The sequence below is a fragment of the Dipodomys spectabilis genome, unplaced genomic scaffold (genome assembly GCF_019054845.1).
Source record: "Dipodomys spectabilis isolate Male_0828 unplaced genomic scaffold, ASM1905484v1 ptg000039l, whole genome shotgun sequence".
Lineage (NCBI taxonomy): Eukaryota > Metazoa > Chordata > Mammalia > Rodentia > Heteromyidae > Dipodomys > Dipodomys spectabilis.
In genome coordinates, this window is record NW_024870716.1 from 162,995 (window position 1) to 176,128 (window position 13,134).

Here is a 13,134-nt window from a genome sequence, read left to right on the forward strand (position 1 = left end):
TATTATTATTATTTTTGGGAGTACTCTGGCCTAGGCACTGCCTCAAGGTGAGTACTTTACCAATTATAGATAAGACTCTCAGACTTTCCTGCCCAGACTGGCTTTGAACCATGATCCTTAGATCACAGCCTCCTGAGTAGCTAGGATTACAGATGTGAGCCACCAGTCTTTGGTTACACTTACTCTGAGATTATCAGCTGGTACTTTTATAGAAAATAGTATGTAAAAGGCTTATAGATCTCTGTATGATAGAAAATAGTTACTAGGATTCCTAATAGTTTACTTGTTCCCCTTGGCAGTGCTAGAGATCAAACCCAGGGCCTTTGCACATACAAAGCTACCACTGAGGCATATATTCAACCCCCTAATAATTTATTATGAACATTATACTTTTAAGTGCAAACTTTTGGAGTCAATCAAACTGCATGGGTTTAAATCAAAGCCAGTCACAAGCTACATGCTCTTAGAATATTTAAACTTCCACATTTCTATTTCTTAATTAACAAAATATACATAATACATATCTTACACTAATACAATTCGCACACTGTTTACTAAAATTACTTAACATTTCAAACCTCAAAGATATCCCAAATGACTTCTCATTCAATATACTAAGTGGCATTTAGATATTAGTTATCATGTGAGATTGCTACAGTATCTTTTTTTTTTTTTGGTGGGTCGTGGGTCTTGAACTCTGGGCTTGAGCGCTTTCCCTCAGCTCTTCAGCTCAAGGCAAGCGCTCTACCGCTTGAGCCACAGAGCCACTTCCGGTTTTCCAGTGGTTTATTGGAGATAAAGAGTTTCACGGACTTTCCTGCCCTGGCTGGCTTTGAACGGAAATCCTCAGATCTCAGCCTCCTGAGTAGCTAGGATTACAAGCATGAGCCACTGGCGCCCGGCTAGTATTGTCTTTATTTTTGGTGCCAGTCCGAGGGCTTGAATGGAGAGCTTACATAACATATTGTCTCTAAGCTTTTTGTGCTCAAGGCTAGTGCTCTACCACTTGAGCCACAGCTATACTTCAAGGCTTTTTTTTTTTTTTTTTTTGGAAAGAGTGAGGTGGGGGGAGTTGGTTAATTGAAGATAAAAATCTCACAGATTTTCCAGCCTATGGCTGGCTTCAAACCTTAATCTTAATATCTCAACCTCCACAGAAGATAGGATTATATATGTGAGCCACCAGTGCCCAGATCTTTTCTTTATTCTCATTTTTATTAAATAAAAATGGGAGCCCCCTAGTCCTTTCACAAACATTATCAACTCATAAGTTAAAGTAGCTTTATGAATACTAAACTGAATTAACACACTTCCTGTAAAAATAAACAAAGGCCTTTTTACTGAGTCTCCCAATAACCACTGCTATTAATACAGTAATTCCTCAAGAACTATTAGAAAGTGTTTAAAATAATTTCAGCTATGATTTCTTACCGATTTTTTTGGAATGGTCGACCCATATTCATAGCAGCAGCACTTGTTTTATATGATCCTGGTGAATTAAAGCCGTTCACAAAACTGCCATTGGGAAAGGGAGCCTAGAATACAATTTTAATGTTTAAACAATATTAATGGTAAAGAAAAAATGGGGAGGAAGTAAGAGAGGATCTGAAAATGACCAAAGTGCATATACATGTATGGAAACAACGATAAAACCATTCATTTTGGCTGGTACTAGTGGCTGATTGTAATCCTAGCTACTCAGAAGGCTGAGATCTGAGAATCATGGAACCAATCCAGGCTGGCTTTTGAATCTATGAGACTCTTATCTCCAACTAGTCACAGAAAAAAAACAAAAGTGGAGTTGTGGTTCAAATAGTAGAGCACTAGCAATCAGCAAAAGGAGCTCAGGGACAGTGCTCGGGACAAGAGGACGAGCAAGCTCCAGGACCACGAAAAAAAAACCAACGAAACAAACAAAAAAAACCCCTCTCATTCTGTACAGTTAATATACACTAATAAAAATAACTTTTTAAGCTGGATGCCAGTAGCTCATACCAGTAATCCTAACTACTTAGGAGGTTGAGATCTTAAGATCATGAGGATCATTAGTTCGAAGCCTGGTAGGGCAGGAAAGTCCCCAGGAAACTCATATTCAATTAATCACTCAAAAACCCAGAAGTGGGTGTTATGGCTCAAAGAGGTACAGTGCTGCCTTGAGCAAAACAGAGACAGCACCCAGGCCATGAGTACAAGCCTACATAAACGACAAAACTAAGAACAACAACAACAAAAAAAACCTTGAAGTAGGGCTGGGAAGGTGGCTCAGAGGTTGAGTGCTTGCCTTTGCGCATGAGGCCCTGGGTTCGATTCCTCAGCACCATATAACCAGAAAAAGCCAGAAATGGCACTGTGACTCAAGTGGTAGAGTGCTAGCCTTGAGCTGAAGAGCTGAGGGACAGCGCCCAGGTCTAGAGTTCAGGCCCCATGACTGACAAAAAAAAAAAAAACACCTTGAAGTAAAAAAATATAGACTAAAGGACTGGGATGTGCATTAGTGGTAGAGTGCTTGCCTAGGACGCATGAAGCCCAGGGTTTGATTCCTCAGTATCACATACATAGACAAAGCTGGAAGTGGCACTGTGGCTCAAGTGGTACAGTGCTAGCCTTGAGCAAAAGAAGCTCAGATACAGTGCCTGGGCCCTGAGTTCAAGCCCCAGGACTGGCAAAAAAAAAAAAAAAGTGTGCATGCATGTGTGTATACATATATAGCGTCAGATAAATCATAAACATCAACTTCTTTCACTGTACAAAAGAATTTAATCTTTTGCAATGTTCATGTCATATACCCTTGAATTTATAAATAATGTATCACTAATTCAATACTTAATAAGGAACATTCCTTTTTGGGAAAACTTCATAACAATAAAAATATTTAAACTCAGTTGGGTGACAGTGGTGCATGCCTATAATCCTAGCTACTCAGGAAGCTGAGATCTGAGAATCACGGTTCAAACCCAGCCCAGGCATGAAAGTGCATAAGACTCATCTCCAATTAACCACCAGAAAACCGGAAGTGGTGCTGTGGCTCAAGTGGTAGAGCACTTGCCTTGAGCTGAAGAGCTCAGGGGCAGTGCCAAGGCCCAGAGTTCACGCCCAATGACTGACAAAAAAAGTTAAACTTATACAGAACTTAGTTTCTTCTTTCAATTCACTCACAGTTTAAAGAATAAAAGGGCAAAGCCAGGTGTCAGTGGCTTACAACTACAATCAAAGCTATTCAGGAGGCTGAGACCTGCAGCCAGCCTAGGTAGTCAAAATTGTGACTCTCATCTCCAATTAACTAAGACAAAGCCAGAAATGGAGGTGTGGCTTAAGTGGTAGAGTACCAGCCACAATAAGAGCTCAAGGCCTGGAGTCCAAGTCCTGTTATCAGCATGTATATGAACATACTCATGCACAAAAAAAGAAAGAATGAAACTGCAATTAGATATCCATATCAACCCATATCACAATTTAAAAGCCAGGAAAAAACCTGTATCAACACTAAACAAATGAACTACTACTCTAGATGATTTCTTCAAATTTAACCTGATGAAAATTTATTTCACCATTCAATAAGGATCTCACTTACCAGTGGTGTTTCAAAGTAAGGTGCAGGACTTGGAGACCAAGACTGAGGCACAAGACTATAGATGGAGTACTGTTGGTGGGGACTATATACAGGTTGCATAAACACTGGTGAGGGAAACTGGGCTTGAGTCTGGATGGGCTGACTATACATACTTGAATCCATTAGCCTGTAACCATTTTTAGCAAAAAACGTGTTGATGGCTTTTATCCTTGCCTAGAAAAAAAAAGGAACACATTGTAACATTAAGACAAAATGTAAATTTGTTTTTAAAAATATGCTAATTTACATTTTCATCTTTTTATTTGACTATATTGTTTCTGTTAACAATACCTAGAAGAAAGGACAAAAAAACTGATAACCTTAACAAAAAAGCATGTGCTTGGGAAAGGTCAGAATAAACAAGATAAAAATACAAAAGTTGCTGGGCACTGCAGGCTCAAGCCTGTAATCCTAACTACTCCGGAGGCTGTGTTTTGAGGATCATAGTTCAAAGCCAGCCTAGGCAGGAAAGGCTGTGAGACTCTTATCTCCAATGAACCACCAGAAAACCAGAAGTGGAGCTGTGGCTCAAATGGTAGAGTGCTCATCTTAAGCTGAAAAGCTCAGGGACAGCACCCAGGCCCAGAGTTCAAGACCCACGACCAAAAATAAAATAAAATAAACCCACAAGTCAAAACAGTAAAACAGGGACTGGAAGCAAGGTTCAAATGGTAAAATGGCACCTAAGTAAGCAAACTGAGTAAGGTTTCAGCTCAAACTGGCAACAACAGCACTGGCAACAACAAAAACAAAAGTAAGAAGAAAAAGAGAATAAAAGAAAGATTTAAGACCTGGGTACCAGTGGCTCATGCTGTAATCCTAATTACTCAGGAGGCTGAGACCTGAGAATCAGAGTTCAAAGCCAGCCAGGGCAGAAAAGTCATGAAATACTCATCTCCAATAAACACAGAGAACAGGAAGGAGCACTGTGGCTCAAGTGGTAGAGTGCTAGCCTTGACTGAAGAGCTGAGGGACAGCGCCCAGGCCCAGGGTTCAAGCCCTATGACCAACACCAGACCCTCCCCCCCCAAAAAAAGATGGAAGAGGGGCTAGGAATGTGGCTTCATGGTAGACTGCTTGCCTATCATGCATGAAGCCCTGGGTTCAATTGCTCAGTACCACACAAACAGAAAAGGCCAGAAGTGGCGCTATAGCTAAAGTAATAGAGTGCTAGCCCTAAGGCAAAAGAAGCTCAGGGACAATGCCCAAGGTATAAGAATTAAAACAGTAACTATTTTTAGAGAAAATATCTTTGGTTGATAACCCAAAAGACCCACTAAAGGACTTCAGGAAGGTTGCTGCTTTTTTTCAAAACAAAAAAACCCAAAAGCACCCCCTAAGTAAGTAAAACCCCAATATAAATTTCACTTAGAACTGTGTACAGGTGGCTCACTCCTGTAATCCTAGCTACTAAAAAGGCTGAGATTTGAGGATCATGGTTCAAAGTATACCAGGTAAGAAAGTCTGTGAGAGACATCTCCAACTAACAACCAAAAAAACCAGAGGTGGGTCTGTGGCTCAACGTGTTAGAGCTCTAGCCTTGAACAAAAAGAGCTCAGGGACAGTACCCAGGCCCTGAGTTCATACCCCATGACTGACCCCCGCCCCCCCCCCCCCCTCAAAATCATTAAGGAGCCACAATAGACCAGAATTAGTACTAACATATCACTTAAAATAATTGTAACGTAAAACTTCAAACTGTCCTCAATTTAACAATAAATGAATGCAATTCCATTAAATGCAATCTACCAATTTTTTAAAGTATAAACTCATAATTCCAATATGGTTTTTTTTTTGGTTCTTTATTGGTAAACATTCTGAAATCCACAAAGAAAAGTAGTAGCCTAAGAATAGTTAAGGCAATTCAGAAAAATAAAAGTTTTTTTTTAATACTGCTTATGGAAAAAAGGATATTATAAAACTATGGTGATTAGAGTAGCAGTATTAGTTCAGGAAAGTAGAGTGGCAAAAAAGTAATAAAGAGCCTAAAGTGGATCTCAAAGAGATGCGGCAACTTTTTATACTTGTATTTTTGTGTACTGCATTGTACAAAATATACCAGATAAAAGAACCGTGCCAAATATCTAAATATAAATATGAATAGTCAAATCTCTTAGAAGATGCTGAAGAATATCCTGAGCACTTCGAAGAAGAAACAGTGGCATTAAAAGACAGAATACATTATAAGACTAGTTGTGTAATACATAAACTAGTAGTAATACACCACTGCACAGCAATAATGAGATTTAACTATGTCAAGTTCTTAGAACAGTGTTTGATACATAGCTTCTTTTTTTTAGTGCCAATCCTGGGGCTTGAACTCAGTCAGAGCCTGGGTGCTGTCCTTGAGCTTTTATGTTCAAGGGTAGCAAGCTACCATTTGAGTCACAGCTCCACTTCTTGACTTTTTTGTAGTTAACTGTATATAAGAGTTTCTTCACTGGGCTGGCTTTGAACCACCACCCTCAGATCTCAGCCTCCTGAGTGGCTAGCTAGCCCAGCTTATATACTTCTTAATAAGTACCAAGCTACTCTTATCTTGGTTCTTTCACTTGCTAGTCAAGTGAAACTGGGTAATTTATTCTTGTTTTCTTTACTAGTAATATGGAGAAGAGTATCTAATCTCATTAAAATTTTAAAGAATAAAGTAAGTTAATATATGTTAAGGGCTAAAAACAGAAATTAGTTCATAGTAAGAAAACAAGAGAGGAGTTTAGTAAAAATAATGTATTACACTTACAAGAAATGATGAGAATAAAAGTATCACATGGAGCATGAGGACCATATCAAAATGGTGTAGGTTTAGAAAATTTTTAGAATGGCAGCTCTAGTGGCAATGTGGAGAATAGGAAAGCTGAAGGCACAGCAGTTATGAGGCCATTCCAACAGTTCAAGTCTAATCAATGGCAATAATGATGGAAAGAAGTTTGAAGACAGATTTTTATGGGACCTGAGAACAGATTAAACATGTAAGATAGTGAGGAAGTGTCATCAATTACCTCAATGACAATTCCTAGGTTCCCAAATGGTTGGATGTCAAAGTAGCAATGAGGTATAGTAAAATGGGTTGAAAGTACTGAAAATGTATTTTATCTATTACTAAAAATTATTACTATTATGTGTTTTGAGATTGGGACTTAAAGGTTTTGAATGGGCACCAAACAAAAACATGATGCAATTCTGTTTAAAAGAACAAAAACGACTGTACAGAGTATCTTGATGCCCTATTAACTAAATTGCTGAAGTAACATACAAGCCAAAATTGTCTTTATCTGTCCATTTTATTTGTTTCCCATGATCCTCTACTGCATTTACAAATGTTTCTTACCATGACTGGCTTGCCCTGAAATGTTTTAACTTCTTCTCTTAAATATTTAAAAGCCTGTTAACCAATCAGAAAATAATTGTTATTAGCATTCAACATTAAATACATTTTTACTGAATAAAGCAGGTTTGTAATAACTTTTAAAGTTGAAGTAACAATCCTAAAGCTAATAGGAAATGAAAAATAAAAATTTAAGTATAGTCCACATGCAATATTCAAATACAGCTACACCACTATGTATCAATTTAAAATGATTCAATCAAATAACCTAAGATGAAGAATTAAAAAAATAAAATGATTTATTTTACAAAGATATCATATATATTTGTTTCAAAGGCATACTGTTTCTTTTATCTTTATGTAAGAAGTAATAATAATTAAGAATAAAATATAATAGCTGTAAGCCCAGCACTACAGAGGCTGACGTAGAAAGACGAAGGTCAAGACTAGTATGGACTACCTAACAAGACTGTCTTAAAAATCATTCATTAAGGGCTAGGAATGTGGTTCAGTGGTAGAGTGCTTGCTTAGCATGCACGAATTGGGTTTGATTCCTTAGTACCACAAACAATATAAACCAGAAGTGGTGCAATGGCTAAAGTGGTAGAATGCTAGCCTTGAGCAAAAAGCAGCTTGGGGACAGCCCCAGGCCCTGAATTCAAGCCCCAGGACTGGCAAAAATAAATAAATAAAAATAAAGGAGTATAGGGGCTGGGAAGGTGGCTCAGTGGTAGAGCTCTTGCCTTGCATGCCAGAGGCCCTAGGCTTGATTCCTCAGCACCACATAAGCAAAAGGAAAAAAGCCGGAAGTAGCTCTGTGGCTCAAGTGGTAGAGCGCTAGCCTTGAGCTGAAGAGCTGAGGGACAGTGCCCAGGCCCCGAGTTCAGGCCCCACGACCGGACCCAAAAAAAAAAAAAGGAGTATAAAAGTCGTCATTACATGAACAAATAAAGATGCAGGAGAGTGACAACCGGAAAAAAGATTTATTAAAAATCATTTGTGGTCAAGCCCCACAACCAACCAAAATAAAAAAGACTCTAAAAAATCATTCATTGGGGTGCTGGGAAGGTGGCTCAGTGGTAGAGCCTTGCCTGCCTGAGGATTTGGGTTTGATTCCTCAGCACCACATAAAGCAAAAAGCTGAAAGTGGCGCTGTGGCTCAAGCCTTGAGCTGAAGAGCTGAGGTACAGCGCCCAGGCCCAGAGCTCGGGCCCCGGACACAAAAAATCATTCATTAAGCTGGGCTTTGAAGGTTCACACTTTTAATCCTTTAATCCTAACTACTCAGGAGGTGGAGATCTGAGGATCATGCTTCAAAGTCAGTCTGTGAGACTCTTTATCTCCAATTAAATACCAGAAAACCAGAAGTGGAGCTGTGGCTCCAGTGGTAGAGCTTTCCTTGAGCTGAAGAGCTCAGGGACAGTGCCCAGGCCTATAGTTCAAGCCCCATGACTGACCAAAAAAAAAAAAAAAATCATTAAGTAAAAATCCAAGAATGTATTTTTTATTGCAGGCCTTCCAAGTATGAGAAATACTATTTATGGAGTACATAGTTCCCAATCCACATATTCACCCATAAAAAGTGTTACTTTTATTAACAGGCAATAAACTGCTCTTAAATCAAAACTGACACCTTAATGAAGATTATCAAAAAAAATTTAACAGCAAAACAATAAGCAAAGGCTCACTAATTTTTGTGAACATGAGAATAGTTACACATTCCCTCCCCCGCTTATTTTAGGGTCTTGCTATGTAGTATAGGCTAGCCTCAAACTTAAAATCCTCCTGCCTCAGCATCCAGACTACTAGTATTACAGATATATGACATCATGCTCTGTTCAATCATTTTCCTTTTCCCTTTTTTTGTAAACAAGGCTGGTGATTTTCAAACCTAGGATTTACACGTCCTAAGCTAAAATTCCTCCACTGAGCCATATCAACATTCATAATTCTAATTCATAATTCTTTTAATTGTTTTAAATTTTTTAGTGTCGGACACGGAGCTTGAACTTGAGGCCTGGGCACTGTCCCTCAGCAATTTTTTTGTTCAAGGCTAGCACTTTATCATGTTGACCCCACAGGTCCACTTCTGGTTTTCTGGTGGATAATGGATAATTAGAGATCAAAGTCTCATGGACTTCAAACCATGATTCCCAGATCTCAGCCTCCTGAGCAGCTAGGATAAACAGGTGTGAGTCACCAGCACCAGACAATTCTTTTTATCTCAATAATGGCATTGGAGTTTGAACTCAGGGTCTCATGGTTGCTAAGCAGTCACTGGACTCTAGCATTTAAAGGCATTATTTTTCAAAGAAGGTATTACATTTTTACCTGGGACCAGCCTCAGACAGTGATGCTTCTATTTATGTTTTCCATATAGCTAGGATTATAGGGGACAAGTGTGCCCCACCATGTCTAACTATTCTTGCTTTTTTTCTTTTTCTTTTTTTTGTGGGGGGTCCAGTCATGGGGCCTGAACTCTGGGCCTGGGCGCTGTCCCTCAGCAATTCAGCTCAAGGCTAGCACTCTACCACTTGAGCCACAGAGCCACTTCTGGCTTTTTTTTCTTTTTTTTTTTTCCTGCTTATGTGGTGCTCAGGAATCGAACCGAGGGCCTCAAGCATGCAAGGCAAGTGCTCTACCACTGAGCCACCTTCCCAGCACTTCGTTATTTTTTTAAACTGATCTAGAACCATGATTTTCTGGATCTCTGCCAGCTGTGAGCCACTGTGCTGGCCCTATTTTCTTAGTTAAAATATACTATGATTTCTTTTACTAGCAGGACTTGTATCAGAAGCAAAGTCTTCTCACCTGTTGTGCATCTGTGTCAGACTGGAACGTGACATACCAGTTGCTATTATGTGCAAATTCACAGCTTATCACTTTGGGGCAGTTTTCACTTTTAAACAATGATTTCACTTCCTAAAAGAGAGAAAGTATAATGAACTCTTAAAAACCATCAACAATCAACTTTTTGAAACTAGTAAGGTTGAGCATCTCTTCATTTCTTTTGGTCCCATTTTTACTTATTAACACTTTAGCAATTCTGAAGCAAAAGCTTAGTGAAAAATCTGCATGTACTTTCAATCATCATTATAATTTTATTGTGTGTTGGTCCTGGGGCTTGAACTCCGAGCCTAGGCACTGGTCCCTAATTTTATTTTTCCCTCAAGGCTAATACAATCCATAGGCCCTCTTTCGGCTTTTTGGTAGTTTATTGGACATTCTCTGGCTATTTAAGTCATCCTCACTTCCTTTGCTTTTTTTGTACTAGAGAATTTTTCAGCCTTTTTTTTTTGGTTTGGTGGCAGAGGAGGGGGAGGTGTTGAACTCTGGGCCTGGCGCTGTTCCTGATCTCTTCAGCTCAATATGTAAGAATATAAATAAGGCCAGGTGCCGGTGGCTCGCGCCTGTAATCCTAGCTACTCAGGAGGCTATCTGAGGAGTGGCGCTGTGGCTCTCTAGCCTTGAGCAGAAGAGTGCAGGAATAGCACCCAAGCCCAGAGTTCAAGTTCCACAACCAACACACACACACATACACACCAATATAAATAAGAATCTCACAGAATTTCCTGTCCTGCCTGGCTTCAAACCATGATACTCAGATCTTGGCCTGCTGAGTAGCTAGGATTATAAGCATGAGCCACTTACACCCAGCTGCCATTATGTTTTAATCATGCCCATTATTAACATTTTGTAGGCCTTAATTTTTTCTATAATTAATGTAACTCAAAAAACAAATATAGGTGGCTCAGTGGTAGAGCGCTTGCCTTGCATGCATGAGGCCCTGGGTTCAATTCCTCAGTACCACATAAGCAGAAAAAAAAAAAAAACGGAAGTGGTAATATGGCTCAAGTGGTAGCATGCTAGCCTTGAGATGAAGAGCTGAGGGACAGCGCTCAGGCCCAGAGTTCAGGCCCCATGACCAGACCCAAAAAAAAAAAACAAAACACAACACCAACAACAAATATAGATTCAGAAAAAAATTACAACAAAACAAGAGTTTTTAAACAGATAATAGACTGAAAGAAATTTATAAAAGTAAAATATCTAAGACTCATGCCTAAATCCTAGCTACTCCAGAGGGTGATATCTGAAGATTGCAGTTCAAAGCCAGCCGAGGCAGGAAAGTCCATGAGACTCTTATCTCCAATTAACCACCAGAAAAACAAAGTAGTATGGTAGCTCAAGTGGTAGAGAGCTTGCCTTGAGCTGAGGAGCTCAAGGTCAAGAATTCAAGCCCTACAACCGACCAAAAAACAAAAAAAAATAAAAGTGAACATGAATTATCCATAAAGTTACAGAAGTATACAACATTGGATGAAACACCATCAAGGGTCAAACACTATGATTTACTCCTAAAAACAAGCCTCTTAACAAGGTTTTTATTATCTACGATTTTTACCACCTAAGCCCATTAGTTTACCTATTTGAGTACAGACAAAATTTAATAACCATAAATTCCAAAAAATATACATTTTTTTTTGGGGGGGGGGGAGGGTCATGGGGCCTGAATTCTGGGCCTGGCACTATCTCTTAGCTTTTCAACTCAAGATAGTGCTCTACCACTTGAGCCATAGCACCACTTCCATTCTTCTGCTAATGTGGTGCTGAGGAATCGAACCCAGGGCCTCATGCATGCAAGGCAAGCATTCTACCACTGGGCCACCTTCCCAGCCCCAAATTCCAAAATATTTTAACAACCTAATTAAGCCAAACTATCAAATATCAAAAAATATCAAATATTGAAAAATTATTAGGCATCCATTTTTAACTGAACTGTTACTAAGCTAACTGGAACATCAATATACCAACAGTTATAAGTCTAATCTGTGCAGTTTATCAAATCTTAGGAAAAAAGTACCAAGGGTACTCTGAGGTCAATAAAGCAGAACGAAGGCCACCCCAGTGCCATTTGCTGTTAAAAAAAAAAAATCTTAGGAAAAAAAAATTTTAATGTCTAAAGTTGTGACAAAATGCTGAGTCAAGTATTGTTTGAAATAATGTAGACAAACAGTTAAGTTGAAACTTCTGCAAAAATGTGGTAAAATACCATTATACTTAGGAAAATTCCCATGCAGTCCAATATATATACCTGTGAAATTACACTGGTACCCACTGATCTTTCAAAAACCCATGAATATACTCTCTAAATACTTTTACTTCCACTGCAATATATAATGAATTAATTTTCTACCTTTATCACTCCCTAGGAACAGAATTGTATATAGATTAACTTTTGTATGCACAAGCAGAGACATCTAGAGTAAGAAATAATCAAAATTTGGGCTGGGAATGTAGCTTAGTAGAATGCTTGCATGCATGAAGCCCTAGGTTCTATTCCACAGCACCACATAAGGAGAAGAAGCTGCAAGTGGTGCTGTGGCTCAATTGGCTGAGTGCTAGCCTTGAGTAAAAGTAGCTCAGGGACAGTACCCAGGCCCTGAGTTCAAGCCCCAAGACTTGCAAAACAAAAGAATAATCAAAAATTTATCCTAGCTGGCAATCAGTGGCTCACATCTGTAATACTACTCAGAAGGTTGAGTGAGGGGCTGGGAAGGTGGTTCAGTGGTATAGATTGCTTGCCTTGCATGCATGAGGCCCTCGGTTCGATTCCTCAGCACACATCAGCAGAAAAAACGGAAGTGGCACTGTGGGTCAAGTGGTAGAGCGCTAACCTTGAGCTAAACAGCTGAGGGACAGCGCCCAGGCCCAGAGTTCAGGCCCCACGACCCACCAAAAAAAAAAAAAAAAGAGAGAGAAGAAGAAGAAGAAGGTTGACTGTAAAAATAAAACTTCACTTCAAGTAACCGTAGAGCAAACAATACCTGGCAGAACATAAATTTTTTTTTTTTTTTTTGGGGGGTCCGGTCGTGGGGCCTGAACTCTGGGCCTAGGCGCTGTCCCTAAGCTCTTCAGCTCAAGGCTAGCGCTCTACCACTTGAGCCACAGCGCCACTTCCGGCTTTTTTCTTATGTGGTGCTGAGGAATCGAACCCAGGGCCTTGAGCATGCAAGGCAAGCACTCTACCACTGAGCCACCTTCCCAGCCCCTTTGATTATTCTTTTTTTTTTTTCAGAACATAAATTTTTAAAAGAATGTTATTAAGCATATTCTTACATAAAAGGACCTATTTCTGGATTATGTTGCTTCATTCCAGTATTATTTTATTCATTAACCTGCACCACACCAGCTTGAA

The 13,134-nt window shown here is 39.4% G+C and overlaps 1 protein-coding gene across 7 annotated transcripts in view; it reads right to left on the reverse strand.

Annotated features, from left to right (window-relative positions):
* The window catches only part of Larp4 (La ribonucleoprotein 4), a 169,805-nt gene that overhangs the window by 12,916 nt on the left and 143,755 nt on the right, over nucleotides 1–13,134 (reverse strand). For all 7 annotated transcript variants that reach the window (XM_042677475.1, XM_042677476.1, XM_042677474.1 and 4 more), the window contains 4 exons: nucleotides 9,747–9,857; nucleotides 6,939–6,992; nucleotides 3,572–3,784; nucleotides 1,432–1,535 (listed from right to left, as the gene is read on the reverse strand). In XM_042677475.1, the coding sequence (XP_042533409.1) occupies nucleotides 1,432–1,535; nucleotides 3,572–3,784; nucleotides 6,939–6,992; nucleotides 9,747–9,857 (482 nt within the window). The remainder of the gene's footprint in view (nucleotides 1–1,431; nucleotides 1,536–3,571; nucleotides 3,785–6,938; nucleotides 6,993–9,746; nucleotides 9,858–13,134) is intronic.